At 43.0% G+C, this 16279-nt stretch overlaps 1 protein-coding gene across 2 annotated transcripts in view; it reads left to right on the forward strand.

Moving 5' to 3' along the window:
• Nucleotides 1-16004, forward strand: part of AQP9 (aquaporin 9) — a 38863-nt gene extending 22859 nt beyond the window's left edge. Inside the window, exons 3-6 of one of the 2 annotated variants that reach the window (XM_045530126.1) lie at nucleotides 2415-2552; nucleotides 3749-3867; nucleotides 9200-9417; nucleotides 14079-16004. In XM_045530126.1, the coding sequence (XP_045386082.1) occupies nucleotides 2415-2552; nucleotides 3749-3867; nucleotides 9200-9417; nucleotides 14079-14253 (650 nt within the window). In that variant the 3' untranslated portion in view covers nucleotides 14254-16004. The remainder of the gene's footprint in view (nucleotides 1-2414; nucleotides 2553-3748; nucleotides 3868-9199; nucleotides 9418-14078) is intronic. The other variant, XM_045530136.1, reaches the window with a different exon arrangement.
• Nucleotides 16005-16279: the final 275 nt, after the last annotated feature.

Genomic DNA, 16279 nt, shown 5'->3' on the forward strand with positions numbered 1-16279 from the left:
TACAAACAGAATGTTGTCTGAGGCTGCCTGATAAAAGGTGGCATCGGGTTGGAATGGGAGACCTTATCGCTCCGTCTCTCTTTGGAACCCAGCGCCGTTCAGGCTCCCTGAGGACTGGTGGCTTTGGGAACATTCGGGGAACACGCAGAGACAACACGCTGGCCCACTGTGATGTCTAGGCAAGCAGTAGCATCAGTACTGGCTCAGCAGCTGCAGGAATAGGAGAAGACTGTGTGCGGGAGGTGACTTTCTCTTGGTGGCTGGAGCTATCACACTGGTTTGTGGGCACACGTGAGACCCTGTTTGAGGATTCCAAAAATAACTAATGTATATGGGCATAAATAAATGTGACCCCATTTTGTGGTCCCAGACTGGTGAGGTCAGTGGACATTTGGTTTTTAAATATAAAACACCACCTCACTGTGAACAAGTCACAGCATCCTGGTCCCTTGGGGATGTGCCAATCAAATCCAGTCAGTCAGAGCTCACAGCACTCTAATTATGCAGCCTCTCCCACAAAGTGTTTAGGCTGCCTAATAGTTCTTGCTTTCTATGTAGCATTGTATAAGTAAAATAAATGTATTGAGAAAGTAAAATGGCTTTTCGTAATGACAAATAACATGTAAGGTTATCTTTATCACAGAATAATCTTGACACTGTTTAGAATATTTATCTTTATGAAAGGGAGTCAGATATAGACAGAAACTGGCTGTGCTTAAGTGGCTCATTTTTAATGGGGTTTTATCTATCTATAAAGCAATAACCTCAAATATAATAGATTGATGCAACTATTAACTTCAATATTTTTGTAAAAGTCAATATGCTTATACAATATACGTGTAAGATTTAAATCTATGTCTAGCAATTCCCCAGTCTATGCCCAGAGGCTATAAAAACAATCTTAGGACTGAAAAGAGATGTTTCTTTAAGGGGAAAGGATCCCTGGTTTCTGGGCTGGGGCTCTCCCTGAAGAATCAAGATTATTCTGTGATAAACATAACCTTATATTTTATTTGTCATTAAATTTTTATGGGTTGTGGGGAGGAGGGGATTTGCACAGAACACAACCTTGGAAGAGTTCACTCTGCTCACCTAAGACTTTCATCTTGTGCCTTGCGGGCTCTGCCTGCACCCCCAGGGTTTTTATATGAATAATCTGATCATCCCAACGACCTTGGCAGAACCAAGATTTCAGTGCAGGACTCTCTGACTCTAGTACTCGTGTTCTTTCCACCACACTGCTCTGCCTTGTCCTTGTGGTAAGCCAGGGGTGACCACTCATCTCTGCAGGCAGAAATTTCTAGTAGCTGCTTGGTCTCCAGCCAAAGGGGTCAGGGTGCCACTTGTCCACTTCCCTTTTCAGCCTTTCTGCCACCTCTAGGACCCTTTTCCTTGTTGCTTTGCAGACACAACTTCTCTGACTCCCAACCAACTTTCCCTCTCTGCAGATCTCTGTAGTCTGAGCTATCTAACTATGGCCTGGAATCCCTACTAGATGCCTTGCATGCTGTGAGGTCCAAGGGTGAATTATAGTTCCGGTTTCAGGGTGCTTGTGAGGAGCTAACAGGCATAAACCTACCGCAGGGAAACTATTTTGGAAGAGGAGCTTGTTAAACAAAGAAATCTCCTATTGGTGGACTCATCTCTAGGGCGGTGTTTTGATTGGAGGTGGCTACCCCTGGCCTCAATCTGACCTCGTGGCTAGATGAGAACCAAAGAGGCTGATTTCTAGCTGTAGTGTGGGCTGAGATGAGGGAAGTGTTGCTGCCTTTCTGTGTGCAAGAGAAATTCACTGTTCATGCAGAGGAACTGAGGAGACTCCACTCAGACACTGTGACCACCTCAAAATAAACTCTAGTTCTAACCTCAGGGAGAGGCCCAGCCCAGAGACCAGGGATCCTTTCCCCTTAAAAAAACATCTCTTTTGGGTCCTAAGACTGTTTTTATATTCTCTGGGAAATGGACTGAGGAACTGCTAGACATAGATTTAAATCTTTTACATATATTGTATAAGCATATTGGCTTGTACAAAAATATTGAAGTTGATAGTTACATCAATCTATTATATGTAGAGTTATTGCTTTATAGATAGATAAAACCCCATTAAAAATGAGCCACTTAAGCACAGCCAGTTTGTTTCTATATCTGATTCCTTTTTCACAAAGGTAAACATTCTGAACAGTAGGTAAGGTGGCCATGAGGATTATTTTTCCTCCCTTCCTCCCCTCCAAACTCACTCTCTCTCTTACACACACACACACACACACACACACACACACACACCTCTTTTCTCCTCACACAATTCTCTACCTAGAAGCCTGAGTTCTGCCCGAGGTCTCTAGATAAGGCTTTCTTTATGACTCTCCTTCCTGGCCTGCCCTCTGGCACCTCTCATCATCTTCTCTTCCTTGCAGGTGGCCACATCAACCCAGCTGTGTCTTTTGCACTGTGTGTCTTTGGACGGATGAAGTGGTTCAAATTGCCATTTTATATGGGAGGCCAGTTCTTGGGAGCCTTTGCAGGGGCGGCAACCCTCTTCGGCATCTACTATGGTGAGTAGAGCCCCTGAGTGTGAGAGTAGGGACAGCTGGGCATGGTGTGAAAGTCAGAACCACCTGTGAGGAAGAGGTGAGATAAAGTGAGAACAGGAGGTGTTCTACAATTGGCAGGAAGTTTTAAATTTAAGAAAATGAGGCCAACATTATCAGTAGAGCCAATTAATGAAGACTCTTAATGAAAATGGTCATATCTTAAATGGGGGACAGAACTTAAAGGGAGCCTATCTTTAAGCCCAACCAGCACAGCAATGTGAATATTCCCAAAATAAGTTAATAGGCCAGGGGCTTCCCTGCTGCTTTCTCAGATTGGGCTGGGGAAGGAGGTGTTGGCTGGTGGAAAAGTAAGTATTTAGAGAAGGAATCTGGGAAGGTATCTTTGAAGGAAGAGGCATGGCAGAGCCACGGGGTAAATGGGGAAAATGAGATGACTGAATTAGATGATTCCAAAAGCCCTTCAAACTAAAAACTGGTATTCCATGAAATCAACTATTACAGCAGTTTCTCCGTCTAACCCAAGGTAAGCCCGATACGGTAGGACTCTCAAATCGAAGACTGTAGGAACCAGAATTTATGAACCACCCAAGAGAAATGGGTTGTGGAAAAAAAGCCTCTCCCTACAGAGAGTTTCTCTGAGAATTAGAATCTAAAAGGACTGAAGTGGAATTCAAGACTGGACCAGAAATTCAGAGAGCCAGCTTCTGTGGCAGAGCAGCCTAGGGCTGGTGCTAACTGTGTTGATGGCTGCCATCTCCCTGGCTCTAAGGGTGTCTTCACTAGACTGTGATACCCTCAAATTCTGGAGTGACTTTAGGGGTTACTTAAAACCCTCTGGGAATTATGAATTCTGTCTGGAGCAGGTCTAAACACTACTTCAGCTTTAGGTTGATCTCAAAAAGTCCGAGAATTCCCCCCAAAAGAAGATTGGTTCCTTAGAACTCCACTGGCCAAGGATTTGATCTGAGTTTGGTGGGCCATTGAGGGCAGCCAAGGGCTTTCTACTTTTGACCTGCCATCCTGGGAGTCCCCAGGGCAGCTCTAACACTACCATACTATGAAGTGGAGACAGACAACATGGATATGCCAAGCTCAGCCTGAGTGCTGGGCTGCAGTTGTTTAGCACACGGCTTGGACTAGGCCTCCCTTGACCCTTTCCAGAGAATGCTAATGTGCCAGAGCTCTGTCTTTCACAGATGGACTTATGTCTTTTGCTGGTGGAAAATTGCTCATCACGGGAGAAAATGCAACAGCGCACATTTTTGCAACATATCCAGCTCCATATCTATCTGTGGTGAATGCATTTGCAGACGAAGTAAGTGTAAAGACTTAACTTTGGTGAAAAGACATGTTATAATAAGGGGAATGCACTGGAGCATTAGCGGCCTATCACAAAGGAGAGGTTGTATTTCCAAAGGCAGAAGTCGATGAGCATAACCCAAGCTTTCTTGACAATTTTTTGCTTTTGCAGAAGTTCATACCACTAAAGAGTTTTCTGCTTCCTCTTTAGTACATTCACTTGTTTCATATCAGTTAAGGCCCAGAAAAGAGCGGATGACTGGATATTTCAACCCGTGTAGAGGAAAATGGGATCCACCTCAATACTGTTGTCTTTCTTTTGAGCACTTGGTCTAAGTGTGGAGGCCACAGGAGAAGGCATTTCTATCTCATGGCAAGAACTGGGAAGGGTAGTTAGTATTTGAGCCTGGGGTGCTACGGATACTCTGTGCCTCGCCAGGTGCATAGGTTTCTCCAAACCCTCAAGGTAGCTGAAAGTGTCTCTGCCTTATTGACATTTGAACAAACTCTGACACTCAGGCATCTGTGGTGTAGCCAAAGCACACCTGTTCTGGTCAATTTTAGACACGATCAGCATTGTCAACTCAAAAGAATCTTTCTCCCTTACTGTGTCCCAAGAAGGCTTCTGGTCATCTTTGTCAGGGCAGTGTAAGGAGGGAAGGAAGGAAAGGAAGAAAGGAAGGAAGGGAGGGAGGGAGGGAGAGAAGGAGGGACATCTTTTCCAGTATCTCTAAGTTCTTTTCCTGTGATCAGGACTTATAGTGTGGGGCAGACCAGAGAGGGCATATGTGTAAAATGTATCTTCCAGTTTATAAACCATGTCCACCTTCATTCAGTGGATGGATGAAAAACTATGCTCTCATGTCCTTAGCCTTTTTACTTTCCACCTCAATCAATAAATCAAACAGGTAACAAGTATTTATTTAGAACTCCCTATGTGCTCGGCCCCATGTCTGGAGCTTGAGAAACTGACAAATAAATGTGAGCTGCAAAGATCCAAGCTTCGGAGTCTGGGTACCTGAATTAAAATAACTATTCTGCCCTAAACTCCCTATGTGGCTTCAACAAATTATTGAACTTTTTGGGTCTCAAGTTTTTCACTTATAAAATGGGGATAATATTAGCTCTCATCAGTTTACTTATAATGATAAAAAAAATTATATGATGAAAAGACATTGTAAACAGTATCTGCCTGGAAATTTAGAATCTAGTTGAGGAGCACCATGATTACAAAAGAACAAGGAAACAATGCAGAACAAATATAATTAGATAGAAAATCTGACTGTAGGGGTCACATTAGTCATTTGAATCAGAGATCCTAGAAGAGTTACAACAATAGGAAAAGTTTCAGTGGGAAGGACACAGAGAGGTGTGGCTGCCAGAAAAAGGAATGTTATCACAAGCTGCAATAATAAAGTGTACTATTCAGATGAAGCAGTTGATGATCTCACTATACTTTGTGCTGGAAGTGTTAGACTAATTTCCAAGAGTGTTACACTTACAGGGGGTATGCTGCTGGAGAAGAGAACCAAAAAAGATAATGATGTCACACAAGCAATGAGTGCAGAATGGGATATTTTGAGACAGGGAATGGATGTGATGGGACATGATAGTAGTTTTCAAAGATTTGAAGGTCTGTCAAGTGACAAAGAGATTAGGATTGATGTGTATACCTCCCACCCCCATGGAGATTTGGAGGAAGCACAATGCCTGGTACATAATAGGCGTTCAAAAATATTTATTAAATGAATGAATGAGTCCATAAATGAATGCAATTATGGTGAAATAAAGTTTCATTCAATGAAAGGAAAACTTTTCTAGAAATTGAGGCTTAAATCACCCACAAGGTCCTTTCTGGCTTTGAGACTGGATTAGCCAGTTGGAAACAGAAGGAGTTTTACAACTAGGGAGCACTGGAGTCATCTGAAGGAAGAGGGCAGGAGGGTAGTTGTTTCATAATCTTGGAACAGCAACACAGAAACCGCTATGAGGAGGGAAGGGTGGAGGTGGGGGAAGAAAGCACTGAAGGCAGGCTGGCAGGGGTCCCTGACCCTCTGGGCATGAGTCTATTAAGAGCAGTAGATGGACAGGGTGATTCTTTCTAGCTTCGAAGTGCCAGGAGTCTATTCTCATAGGCAGGTCAGGAAGGACAGGAGGGTGGGACCTGTTAAACCCTAAGTGCCCGTGCAGACTTAGAGCAGCCCACTGTGTATTTGCTGAGTCAATAAAGGCACCAGTGGGTGTCTCAGAATGGACTGTGGGGATGAGCAAGAGTTGCAGGGTTTCTTGAAAACTCTTCCATTCAGTTCAGGCCAAATTTATCTTATAATGAAGAAATTAGGAATGGAGTAGAGAGATGTTGAAGGATCTTTGGAGATTTCTCATGTGAATTCAGGTCATTTTCAGTAAAGGCAAGAAAGAAAAAGTGCTGACTTTTTCCAACCTAGACTTGAACTGAAAAGAACTTTGTCTTTGTTTCTTGTGATTTGGACCCACAAGCCACCTCTCTGTACTCTTGGGCTGTTCTGAGAATCTGAGGAGCAAAGTGAAGCCTCTGCCCCATAGATTTTCACCCCAGAAACAGCCCCTCTCCAGGATCCTGGAGCAATGCTTCTCTCCTTCCTGCAAACGCATTGCCCTTCCCCTCCTGAGAGCTGGCGGGACCCAGAGGTATCCCTGACACAAGGCCACCCGAGAGCAGGAGAGCGGCACAGCCTCCCTCAGAATTCTGCAGTGTGCTGGGACATCCAGCCCAGCCCTGCCTCCTGCCATGAGTTTGCCCTTGTGCTAGTTACTAAGAACCATCTGAAACCTCAGTTTAGTCTTCTGATGAATGGCATCAGAAATACCTGACCAGTAAACCACAGCAATAAAATCCCTGGTACATAGTGGGCAGTCAACAAATGGTAATTTTTCTACCTTTGTCCAGCCCTCTCTCCCTTCCTCCTACATTTGTTCTTCTAATGGGAACTTGTAGAATTTCACATATTCTCTCAATTCCTATGACCAGAATGTTTCATCAAGTGTCTTGTCACAAGGAAATTGCTTGGTATCCAGTCAGAAGAGGTCCAGCCTCACTGAGGGTTACCCAAGTCTTGACTGATGTAGATCCACACACCATCATTACGCTTTCCCCATTGCGTCTGAGTGAGTTGCAGGCTTCTCTAAAGACCCTGGTTTTGGACCCAGTTATTATTTATAGCCAGGTAGAAAAAATCAATATCACAAAACCCTGGTGCTCCAGCCATGAGCAATCCCTGAAAGCCCTCTGTAATCCTTAGGCTTGGGGGAGTTCAGAAAATTGCCCTTTGTCATTCAGTCAACATCCGACAAGACTCTTGGCTATCATGACCATATCTTGGGGTCACCTTATATCAAGATTACTAAATAGTTTAGCTCTAAATATTGTTCAAGTATATGTCACAGTTTAGTTAATAATCAATCATTCATTTACTCGATAAATATTTATTGGGCACCTACGGAGCCAGGTGCAAGCTCCATGCTATTTCTTTTTTAAGGAGTTCAGGGTCTGATGTGCAATCTGACCAGTAAACAGATCATCCTGTTGCAGGGTGACAAGGGCAGTGGCAGAAGTCAAGTCAGAATGCCACGGGAGCCCAGAGGCAGGAGCTTCTACTCTGCCCAGGAGATGGGGGAAAAGGGTGCTCGTGGCAGAACATGTCTCCTTGAATACAAATTCTTTTAATTTTATTATTATTCTGGAAAACAGATGAAATGGTGAAAAGCTTAAGCTTTAAAATTAGTTGCCTAATTCCCAGCCTGATTCTTATGAGCTGTGTGTCCTTGGGCAAATGTCTTAACTTCTTTCTACCCAAGTTTCCTCATCTGTAAACTGAAAATAATAATAGGATTTACCTCACTGGGTTATTATGCAATTTTAATGAGATAAAGCATATGGTGTACCTGGCGCATAATAAATGTTCAATAAATAAAAGCTACTATTTAGTTGTTAAAGTAAAGTAATGGTTTAGAAAGTTTAGAAAACAGAAAGTGAGGTAAACACCAGGTAAAACCCACCAATTCAGAATACCTTTATCATTTTTGTAAATTCTCTTACAATTTTTCTTTTATGTGTGATTTTAAATACAGTCAATCCCCTGTATCCACAGATTCCACATCTGTGGATTCAACAAACCATGGATCAAAAATATTTTTTAAAACATTTGCATCTGTACTGAACAGGTACAGACATTTTTCTTGTCAGCATTTTCTAAATAATACAATATAGCAAGGATTTATGTAGCGTTTGAATTGTATTAGGTATTATAAGTAATCTAAGATGATTTAAAGTATATGAGAGAATGCCCATAGGTTATTAATATATCCAAATACTGTGCCATTATGTATCAGGGACTTGGGCATCTGTGGATTTTGGTAACTGCAGTAGGTCATGGAACCAACCCTCCATGGATACTGAGGGACAACTGTATAAAACATAGTGCACATACAATTTTATTTTTCTCGCTTAATATCATAAGCATTTTTAATGTTACTACATAGGTCTTATATTTATAGTTTTTAATGGCTACATAGTAGGCTATATAATGGACATTTCACAATACAGTTAGCTCTTTCCTTATTGATGTGTACTTACGTAGCTTCCAGTTTTTCAGTACTATAAATAATGCTAAAGTGAACATATTTGTTTTATGATTTTTCTATGTTTTAGATTATTTCCGTGGTATAATTCTCAAATATCCAACAGCACCAAATTATATGGATAGATTAATGTTTTGTAATACATATTGCCAAATTGTTGCTGAATTTCCTTTCAAAAATGTGGTACTTGTTTAGATCTACTAGAAAAACCTGGAAGAACCGGTATCCTTTTCCCAATATTTGGTATTATTTGCATTTCTTTTATTACAAATCGGCTTTTCCCATTTGTTTCCTAATTCTGTTCTTCTTTTATAAATTTTCTGTTCGTTTCCTTTGCACATTCCTCTATCGACATCTCACATCATTTTTCTCACCAATTTGAACAAGCCCTTCATTCATTTCGACAGCCTGCAGCGTGCCTTTCTATTTAGCTGAGTAGTAGCTGAGCAGGACAGTGTCAGTGTTCAGCGTACAGTCCCCAGAGCTGTACTCTCTGGATTCAAGCCAAGTGTGTGACCTTGGACAGGTAACTAATCTATAAATGAGAATTATGTTAATATTAGCATCTACCTCTAGGATTGCTGTAGAAAGAAGAAATATGGCACAGCGCACTTACTGGGTTATATTCATTATCACTAGGTTTATTTTTAACAAGAAGGGGTGGATTTTGAGGTGGGCCAGTGGGCGGAATACAGGCTAAAGCCCTTGCACATTGTCTCCCTCTCCAGGTAGTGGCCACCATGTTACTCATCACAGTCGTCTTTGCCATTTTTGACTCCAGAAACATGGGAGTCCCCAAAAGCCTACAGCCTATTGTCATTGGCCTCCTGATTGTTTCCATTGCTTGCTCTTTGGGACTGAACAGTGGCTGTGCCATGAATCCAGCTCGAGACCTGAGTCCCAGACTTTTCACAGCCTTGGCAGGATGGGGGTTTGAGGTCTTCACGTGAGTAACAATGCTGGGGAGGAGAGAGACAGATTCACACTGAGCCTTATCAGGGAGGGTGTGTTTTCACTTGGAGATCCAGGGGCGTTCAAATGACAGCACGCAGGTTAAGTACATACTCTGGTCATAAGTGTGGGACATTTCACTGGTGTTTTGTGGAATGATGTGTGTGTGTGTGTGTGTGTGTGTGAGAGCGAGAGTGAGAGAGAGAGAGAGTCAGGCTCTAGATAAATTCAGTAGAAATAGGCCCGTCCCATATAATAATAATAATAATAATCTTCCAGTTGGTATATGAGTATGATTTTATGTGAACATTTTAGCTGTATAACTTGTCTACAGATTCACTTTGTGACCAAGTTGGGAATTTATGCCTTCTGATACTGCTACCGGGCTCTTTCTCATGAACCATCTATCTAGGCTGTGTTCATTCAGCAGAGCCGTATTGAGAATTACCTGTGCTGTGTATGCTGGGTCACTGTGCTAGGCAAGGACCTTCTAAAACCAGCAAAGACATTCACTTTGAGCAATATAGTAAGTGCTCTGGCAACCCCTAAAAGTGCCGAGGGAACACAGCTAAGGGAGCAACTAACTCTGCTAGGAAAGTTGGAAAAGGTGTGGCTGAAGAAGTGAAAGCTGAGTTGGTTCTTGAGATAGGAGTAAGAAATTCCTGGCAGGCCAGACATCAACTGGAGCCTGTGCCCAGGACATGGAAAGACCCCCATGCTTTCTACTTCAGAATGTGCTGAGGAAATATGCGAAATGTCGGCACCGGTCTCCTAGCACAAACTCTGCCCACTAACTCCTTCCACTTTCTCCCCATAAAGCCACAGAGGCCCGTCCCCATCCACTCATGGCAGCTGTGGAAAGGAACTCATTTTGGTGCATCAGGAAGCAGGGCTCTACCACGGAGAAAGGGAAGTAGGAGAACACATGTGAGCAAATTCTAGTTTAATGTATGCTGCAAGGACAAAGGACTTGAGTGTTCCCAAATGCTGAGCTATACATATAGTCACATTCATGTAATGACTTTGTTTAAATGAGCGTTTAGGTTGCCTGTCACCAGTGTGGAAGACGAGCGGTTAAAATGACTGATACCACTCAGCTCACCACCGCAGACATCATTGAAAGCCTCGGTGTCAGAGTCAGGAGGACCTTGACGGCTTTCTCCTGCTGCACTCACAGAGCCTAGAACAGGCCTGGCTCACAGAACAGCTCAATAAGAAGTACTGGATAGAAGAATGAATAGATGCCACGTGCCAGGCACAGCCTAGGAGTGGAAGGATACAAAGGCAATCAAGCAACATTCCCTGTCCTCAAGAAATAGACAATGCGATATGTTTTCTAGAATAGTGGTTCTCAACCAGAAGTGGGAAGTTGTGCCCCAGGGACATTTGGCAAAGCCTGGAGACATTTTTGGTTGTCACAACGTGAGGTGGGGAGAGGGATTGCTACTGGCATCTAGTGGATAGAGGCGAGGGAAGCTGCTAAGCAGCATGTGGGACAGTCACCCGCAATAAGGAATCATTCAGCCCAAAATGTTAATGTTGTTGTGGTTGAGAAACTCTGTTCTAGAATGATCACAACTAGAACAGGAAAAGGTCCTCAACTAGAAAGGATCTCTTTCTACCTTCCAACAGAACGTCAAAAACACATGTTCTAAAGATCTCCTTATTCCCAGGGCCCAGAGTTAGCCCAAGAGTTTCCCTCATCCCGCCTTCTAGAGCCTCGCTCTCAGAGACACACTCCTCCCCCACTCCCCTTCAGCCCTCCGTGGTGATTCATCCAAAGCTCCAAGAGCCATGGTGCTTCCAAAACAGATAGTGCTCTTGCCTAGTCTCCCTTTGCTTTGAATATGTGTTAGGAGCACCCATGCGTGGGAGAATGCTGGGATCACCCAACATCCCTCGTCCCTTATTAGCATCAGGGTCTTTTCCCTTTGTGCATCCAATGATTCATTCATGTAGCTACCTGATCTCTTCCTCAAGGGCCTGTGCTAAAGAGGATAAGACTCAGTTGCTGTCCTTCATGGTTTTATTTATATTTTACACAAGAGGTTATAGTGGAGACTCATACAAGGCTGAAGCTTGTCAAATGCCATTAAAGAGATTTGACTAATTAACTCCAGGAGTTGAGAGAAGGTTTATAGCTCCAAATTTAGGAATTACGGGGGTGGAAGTGGGAGCATTTTGTAGTATTTGGATATGCTTAAATGGGTGCAAGAGGGGACATCTCAGGCAGAGAGGACCCTGTATTCAAAGACACAATGTTATTATAAAATAGCAAGTGATCTAGTCTAGCTGGGAAAGTGCATGAAGAAGGTTGGAAAGGGCAGTTGTCAGATCAGAGAGGACCTAGACTCCCAGAGTGAGAATTTGGGGGTTTTCTACTCCCTGGTCTGTAGGTTTTAGGGAACAAGAAAGGATCTGGGTCAGAGGTTTGACATGTTTGGAATGTCAATTTAGCAAAATTAATATGGCATCACCATATAAAATTGATTGAAAAAGGAGAGAGTGGGGGAGTGGAAACCCCTTAGGAAAGAGCTCAGTCGGCTGGTAATTCTCAACCAAAAAGTTCTCCAAAGAACCTTGGAGGGATAACAGGCCTCCAAAGTGTCCTTAGAGTGTCCCATGCCTCAGAGTTCTATATACAAGGTAAATCCCTCAGCAGATATCCTAGCTTGGCCCTGCACCCGAGGGCTCAGATAAAACCAAAGCTTCCTTATCCTCAGGCCTCACTTGCCCCCATGTGGCAGGCGGTGGAGGAGGGCAGGGAGAGTGGGGTACCAGAGGCTCTGACAACCGGCACGAGTCACCCCGGCTGACTCGTGCTTTTCCCTCAAATATTAGGATGTTTCCCATCAAAGTTCTCTCCACTAATTCATATGAGGGTGTTAATGACGTAATGGGTGAAAGATCTCTGGAAGTATTATTAACTTTTAAAACAGTTTACCCAAAGTAATGAATGCTGGAGATGGTCCTTTAGACAATTAACACAGACATGCTCCTGGCATCCCCCAAATCATAGTGTGCAAATGACCACGACCCTGTGTGCATGCAGGATCGGGCCTGGCAGGTGACCACATCTGAGTTCCTCCATTTATGACTTGTGACCCTGACACGATGTGTTCAGCCTAATAGAAGGAAGCAGGTCCAGCCAGTGAAAGAAGACATGTGTCCTGGCAGGTATCTTGAACATTAATCTGCTAAATGACAAGGAGAGGTTCTCCATAAAAGGAGACCAAGTAAGGTAGATTATACTCGCTTCATGTGCTGACCCCCAGAGCAGACTCCCAGTTCTTTAAAGCCAGATGGGAGAAGCAGCCACCCTCCCCATGCCTCTCATAGAAAAGTCCATCTGGCTTTGGGGCCTGGGAAAGGGCTCTGTGAGAGCAGCAAGTGCAGCATCCTCACTCCCGTGCAGTAAGGGTGACACCTGGTGGCTGCTCTACTCAGTCTCAGTGCTCTTCCGTCAAGCTTGCATTGGTGATGCAAGATTCAGGAAACTACTTAGATGGTCCAGGTGGAAAAGACCTTGCAGATGCAGGAACGGGAGTTCAGAGAGCGCGGTGACTTGCTCTGAGACCTAGAGAGTCCTGCAATTGGAACTAGGATTCTAGGACAGGGGTCTTGTTTTCTACTTATTTCTTTATTATCCTTTCTAATCAAAATCTGATATAAACGAAAAGCCACATGGAAGACATGTGTATTCTTAAGCATAATGATGAAAAGAATAGCTATGGATCCTTCTAGAATCCAATCAGAGCACTATGAAATCCTCACACACATGTGTGTACCTCCTCTTTCCCCAGCCTCCCCCTGCTACATTATCCTAAAGTTTTGTGTTTATCATTCCCCTGCTTTTTAGAAGTAGTTTTGTCTCAAATGTATATATCCTTAAACAATATACTGTATAGTTTTGTTTGCTCCTCAGCATCCGTGGTCGTTTCTATGGAGTTATTTAAATGAATTTCCTCTCTCCAAAGAAATGACGACAAGTCCCAAGGACACCTGCTTTCTCCCAGAACTATGCCTTCTGTCGTTTACTGACATCGAGGATTTCTGGGAGAGAGAGAGAGTGTGTCAGAGCACAAAAGCCTTATCAGAGAGTTGAGCTATGACCTCAAAATATAAGTGCTGATTTAAATCATATTTAGTAGGGAATCCACATATCGACCTTAGACTTTTTAAATCCATTCATTGTTTGGCAAACATTTCCTGATGGTTTATTTTGATTGCCCTCATAGGCGGGTGATGCCCACAAATCTCTCCACATAATGAGCATCTCCTTTCCCTTCGTAATCCCCAGGCCTCCTTGTTTCAGGATGAGGGAAAGGCAGTTCCTGACTAATGGACCTGAGCTTTGCCTAGGGACCCTCAGTCTTGACCAGGGGCTCAGGCACTGCATTTTCCAAAAGGAAAATATATGGGACAGAATCTCCCACAAGTGTTAGCAGGACAATGGAATGGATCATCTGAAGTCAAGTGTAGTGAAAAATCTAGGATGATGGTTGCCCTGCTACAGAGAGTGCCCTTATACTTAGCTCTTGCTGAGTTAAAATGGAGCTGTGAGCATGAGAAAGACTAGCTGGTTATTGAGCAACTGGACAATAATACCAGCAGGAAGGCCCAGAAATGTAACACTAATTTCTTGTTTGATTTCAGAGCTGGAAACAACTTTTGGTGGATTCCTGTAGTGGGTCCTTTGGTCGGTGCTGTCATTGGAGGCCTCATCTATGTTCTTCTCATTGAAATCCACCATCCAGATCCTGACCCAGACATCAAGGCAGAACAATCTGAGGACAAACCAGAGAAATATGAACTTAGTGTTATAATGTAGTGGTGTGCTCAGTTCTGGATGTGTACTTAATAGTTTCTTCAGGAAAGACGGCATCCAAGTTTCTGTGTTTTTGTAAGAATGAGGTGGAACCAGCCCAATTTTCCCTGCTAGCCATGTGGGACACCTGATTGGAAAAACATCCTAATGAAGCTTTGGAAATGCTGACCTCTCCTCTACCAGTTTCCCACCAGAATAGCACTGACTGGCCCCTGAAACCACCTTCCCTAATGCCCTGTTTATTTCATCCTTGATGAAAATTCTTCTTACTAGGTGAACACTAATAACTTGGAACCTCGACCACGGCCTTATTTGGATGGTCTCAGCTCCATTATCTACATGAAAGTGTCGTCAAAACCCTCTTTTTCAGTGTCTACAAAGATTACCTTCTAAGTATCAACCAAAATCTAAACTGAAAGAAAAAACCATGGTTTCAGTCAACAAATCCATGAATTAGGGAGCTAATGGGTTAAGTCTCTAGTTATGTTGTGCTATTGTATTTGTATAAATACTGATATTTTCCAAACCTATGGATGTAGGAACCAATAGAATGTAGCTGGAAAGCAAAGGGGAGGATATTGTGGCATTCAGAAACCTTAGGAGACAAGATAAATTTGGGAAACCAAATGGAATTTTTTAATGGAAACCATTTACTAGATTAATCTCTTGCTCTTCTGTATTTTAGAGGGCACCAATTAATTTCCTGGTCTTTAGTATATAATAACCTAAAATACAATTGTAACTCTCAGTCATGAAAAATGCATCACTCTGTCTTTTCAGCTCAAATTCATTTTCCTGATTGCCCACTTGAGAGCAGGCATTTGACAAGTTATGCCAATGGCTGCACTCATCCGTCATTCTACACATGCCCTAGATACCCAAACGGAAAGCCACTGGATCCTGGGCTAGCAGAATCTTTAGGGTGGAAGGTCCCTGGAAAGATTATACTAACTTTTGGGGCTTTACAATTCACAAAGCACTTTCACGCATATTATCTAATTTCATCCTCATAATGATTGTAATACCGTGTTGCCCATTTTAAAGACAAAGAAACAAAATCTCCAGGGAGTCGAGTTGTCCAAGATCACATGGAAAGTTGAACATTGTCCAATGCCTCCTTTCACTTTTCAGAAGATCAATAACTGGCTGAGAATCTTTGCCAACCGTTCCTGGCTGGCCAGAAGAAGTGGAATTGGCAGCTTCCAGAACATGTATACCTTCTGGACATAATACTCCCGGATCTTAAGATATGAAGACTTTCATTGTCTGGGTTTATTCCCACTGTTACTGAAGCACTAAGAAAGAAAAGTGGTAACAATCTGATCATAGCTTTCATTTGCTAAAAAACATTATCAGAAGACCTGCCTTACTAAGCCACCCTTGGTCTTGCTAAGTCTTAATGTCCCTTCCCTGCCAATCTCAAACATTACATTCAGGGAGTTTCTTCTTCCTTAGTCTCCTCCCTGTAAAGTTCTCTAATTGATGTTACTTTTGACAAAAGAGTCTCTGTGAGTCACAAGCACCAGAGGACTTGCTTTACATCAAGGGATGCACCATCAGTCATACTGCCAAGCCCAACAATCCCAAAGACATCCAGTTTCCCAACTGCTTTGTATTGGTAACAGAACAACCAAACATAAATGTGAAATGTTTCTGATGGTCTATAGTCTACAATCTATGGACATATGGGATTATTTTCTTGCTCGGAAGCTACCTAGATATTTCCTATTTGAAATAAAATTATTGGGTCCTCATTGGTTTGTTTGCTTATTTGTTTGTTTTTATAAGTATTAAGATTACCCTCTGGGCATAGTGGCTCACACCTATAAATCCTATCACTCTAGGAGGTGGGAGGATCGCTTAAGGCCAGGAGTTTGAGACCAGCCTGGGCAACATGGCAAGACCTTCCACCCCTTCACCCCCCCAGCCCCTCCACCCCCATATCCACAAAAAAATTAAAAAATTAGCCAAGCATGGTGGCACAAGCCTATAGTCCCAGCTACTTGAGAATCTGAGGTGGGAGGATCAC

The sequence above is a fragment of the Lemur catta genome, chromosome 1, assembly GCF_020740605.2.
Source record: "Lemur catta isolate mLemCat1 chromosome 1, mLemCat1.pri, whole genome shotgun sequence".
Classification (NCBI taxonomy): domain Eukaryota; kingdom Metazoa; phylum Chordata; class Mammalia; order Primates; family Lemuridae; genus Lemur; species Lemur catta.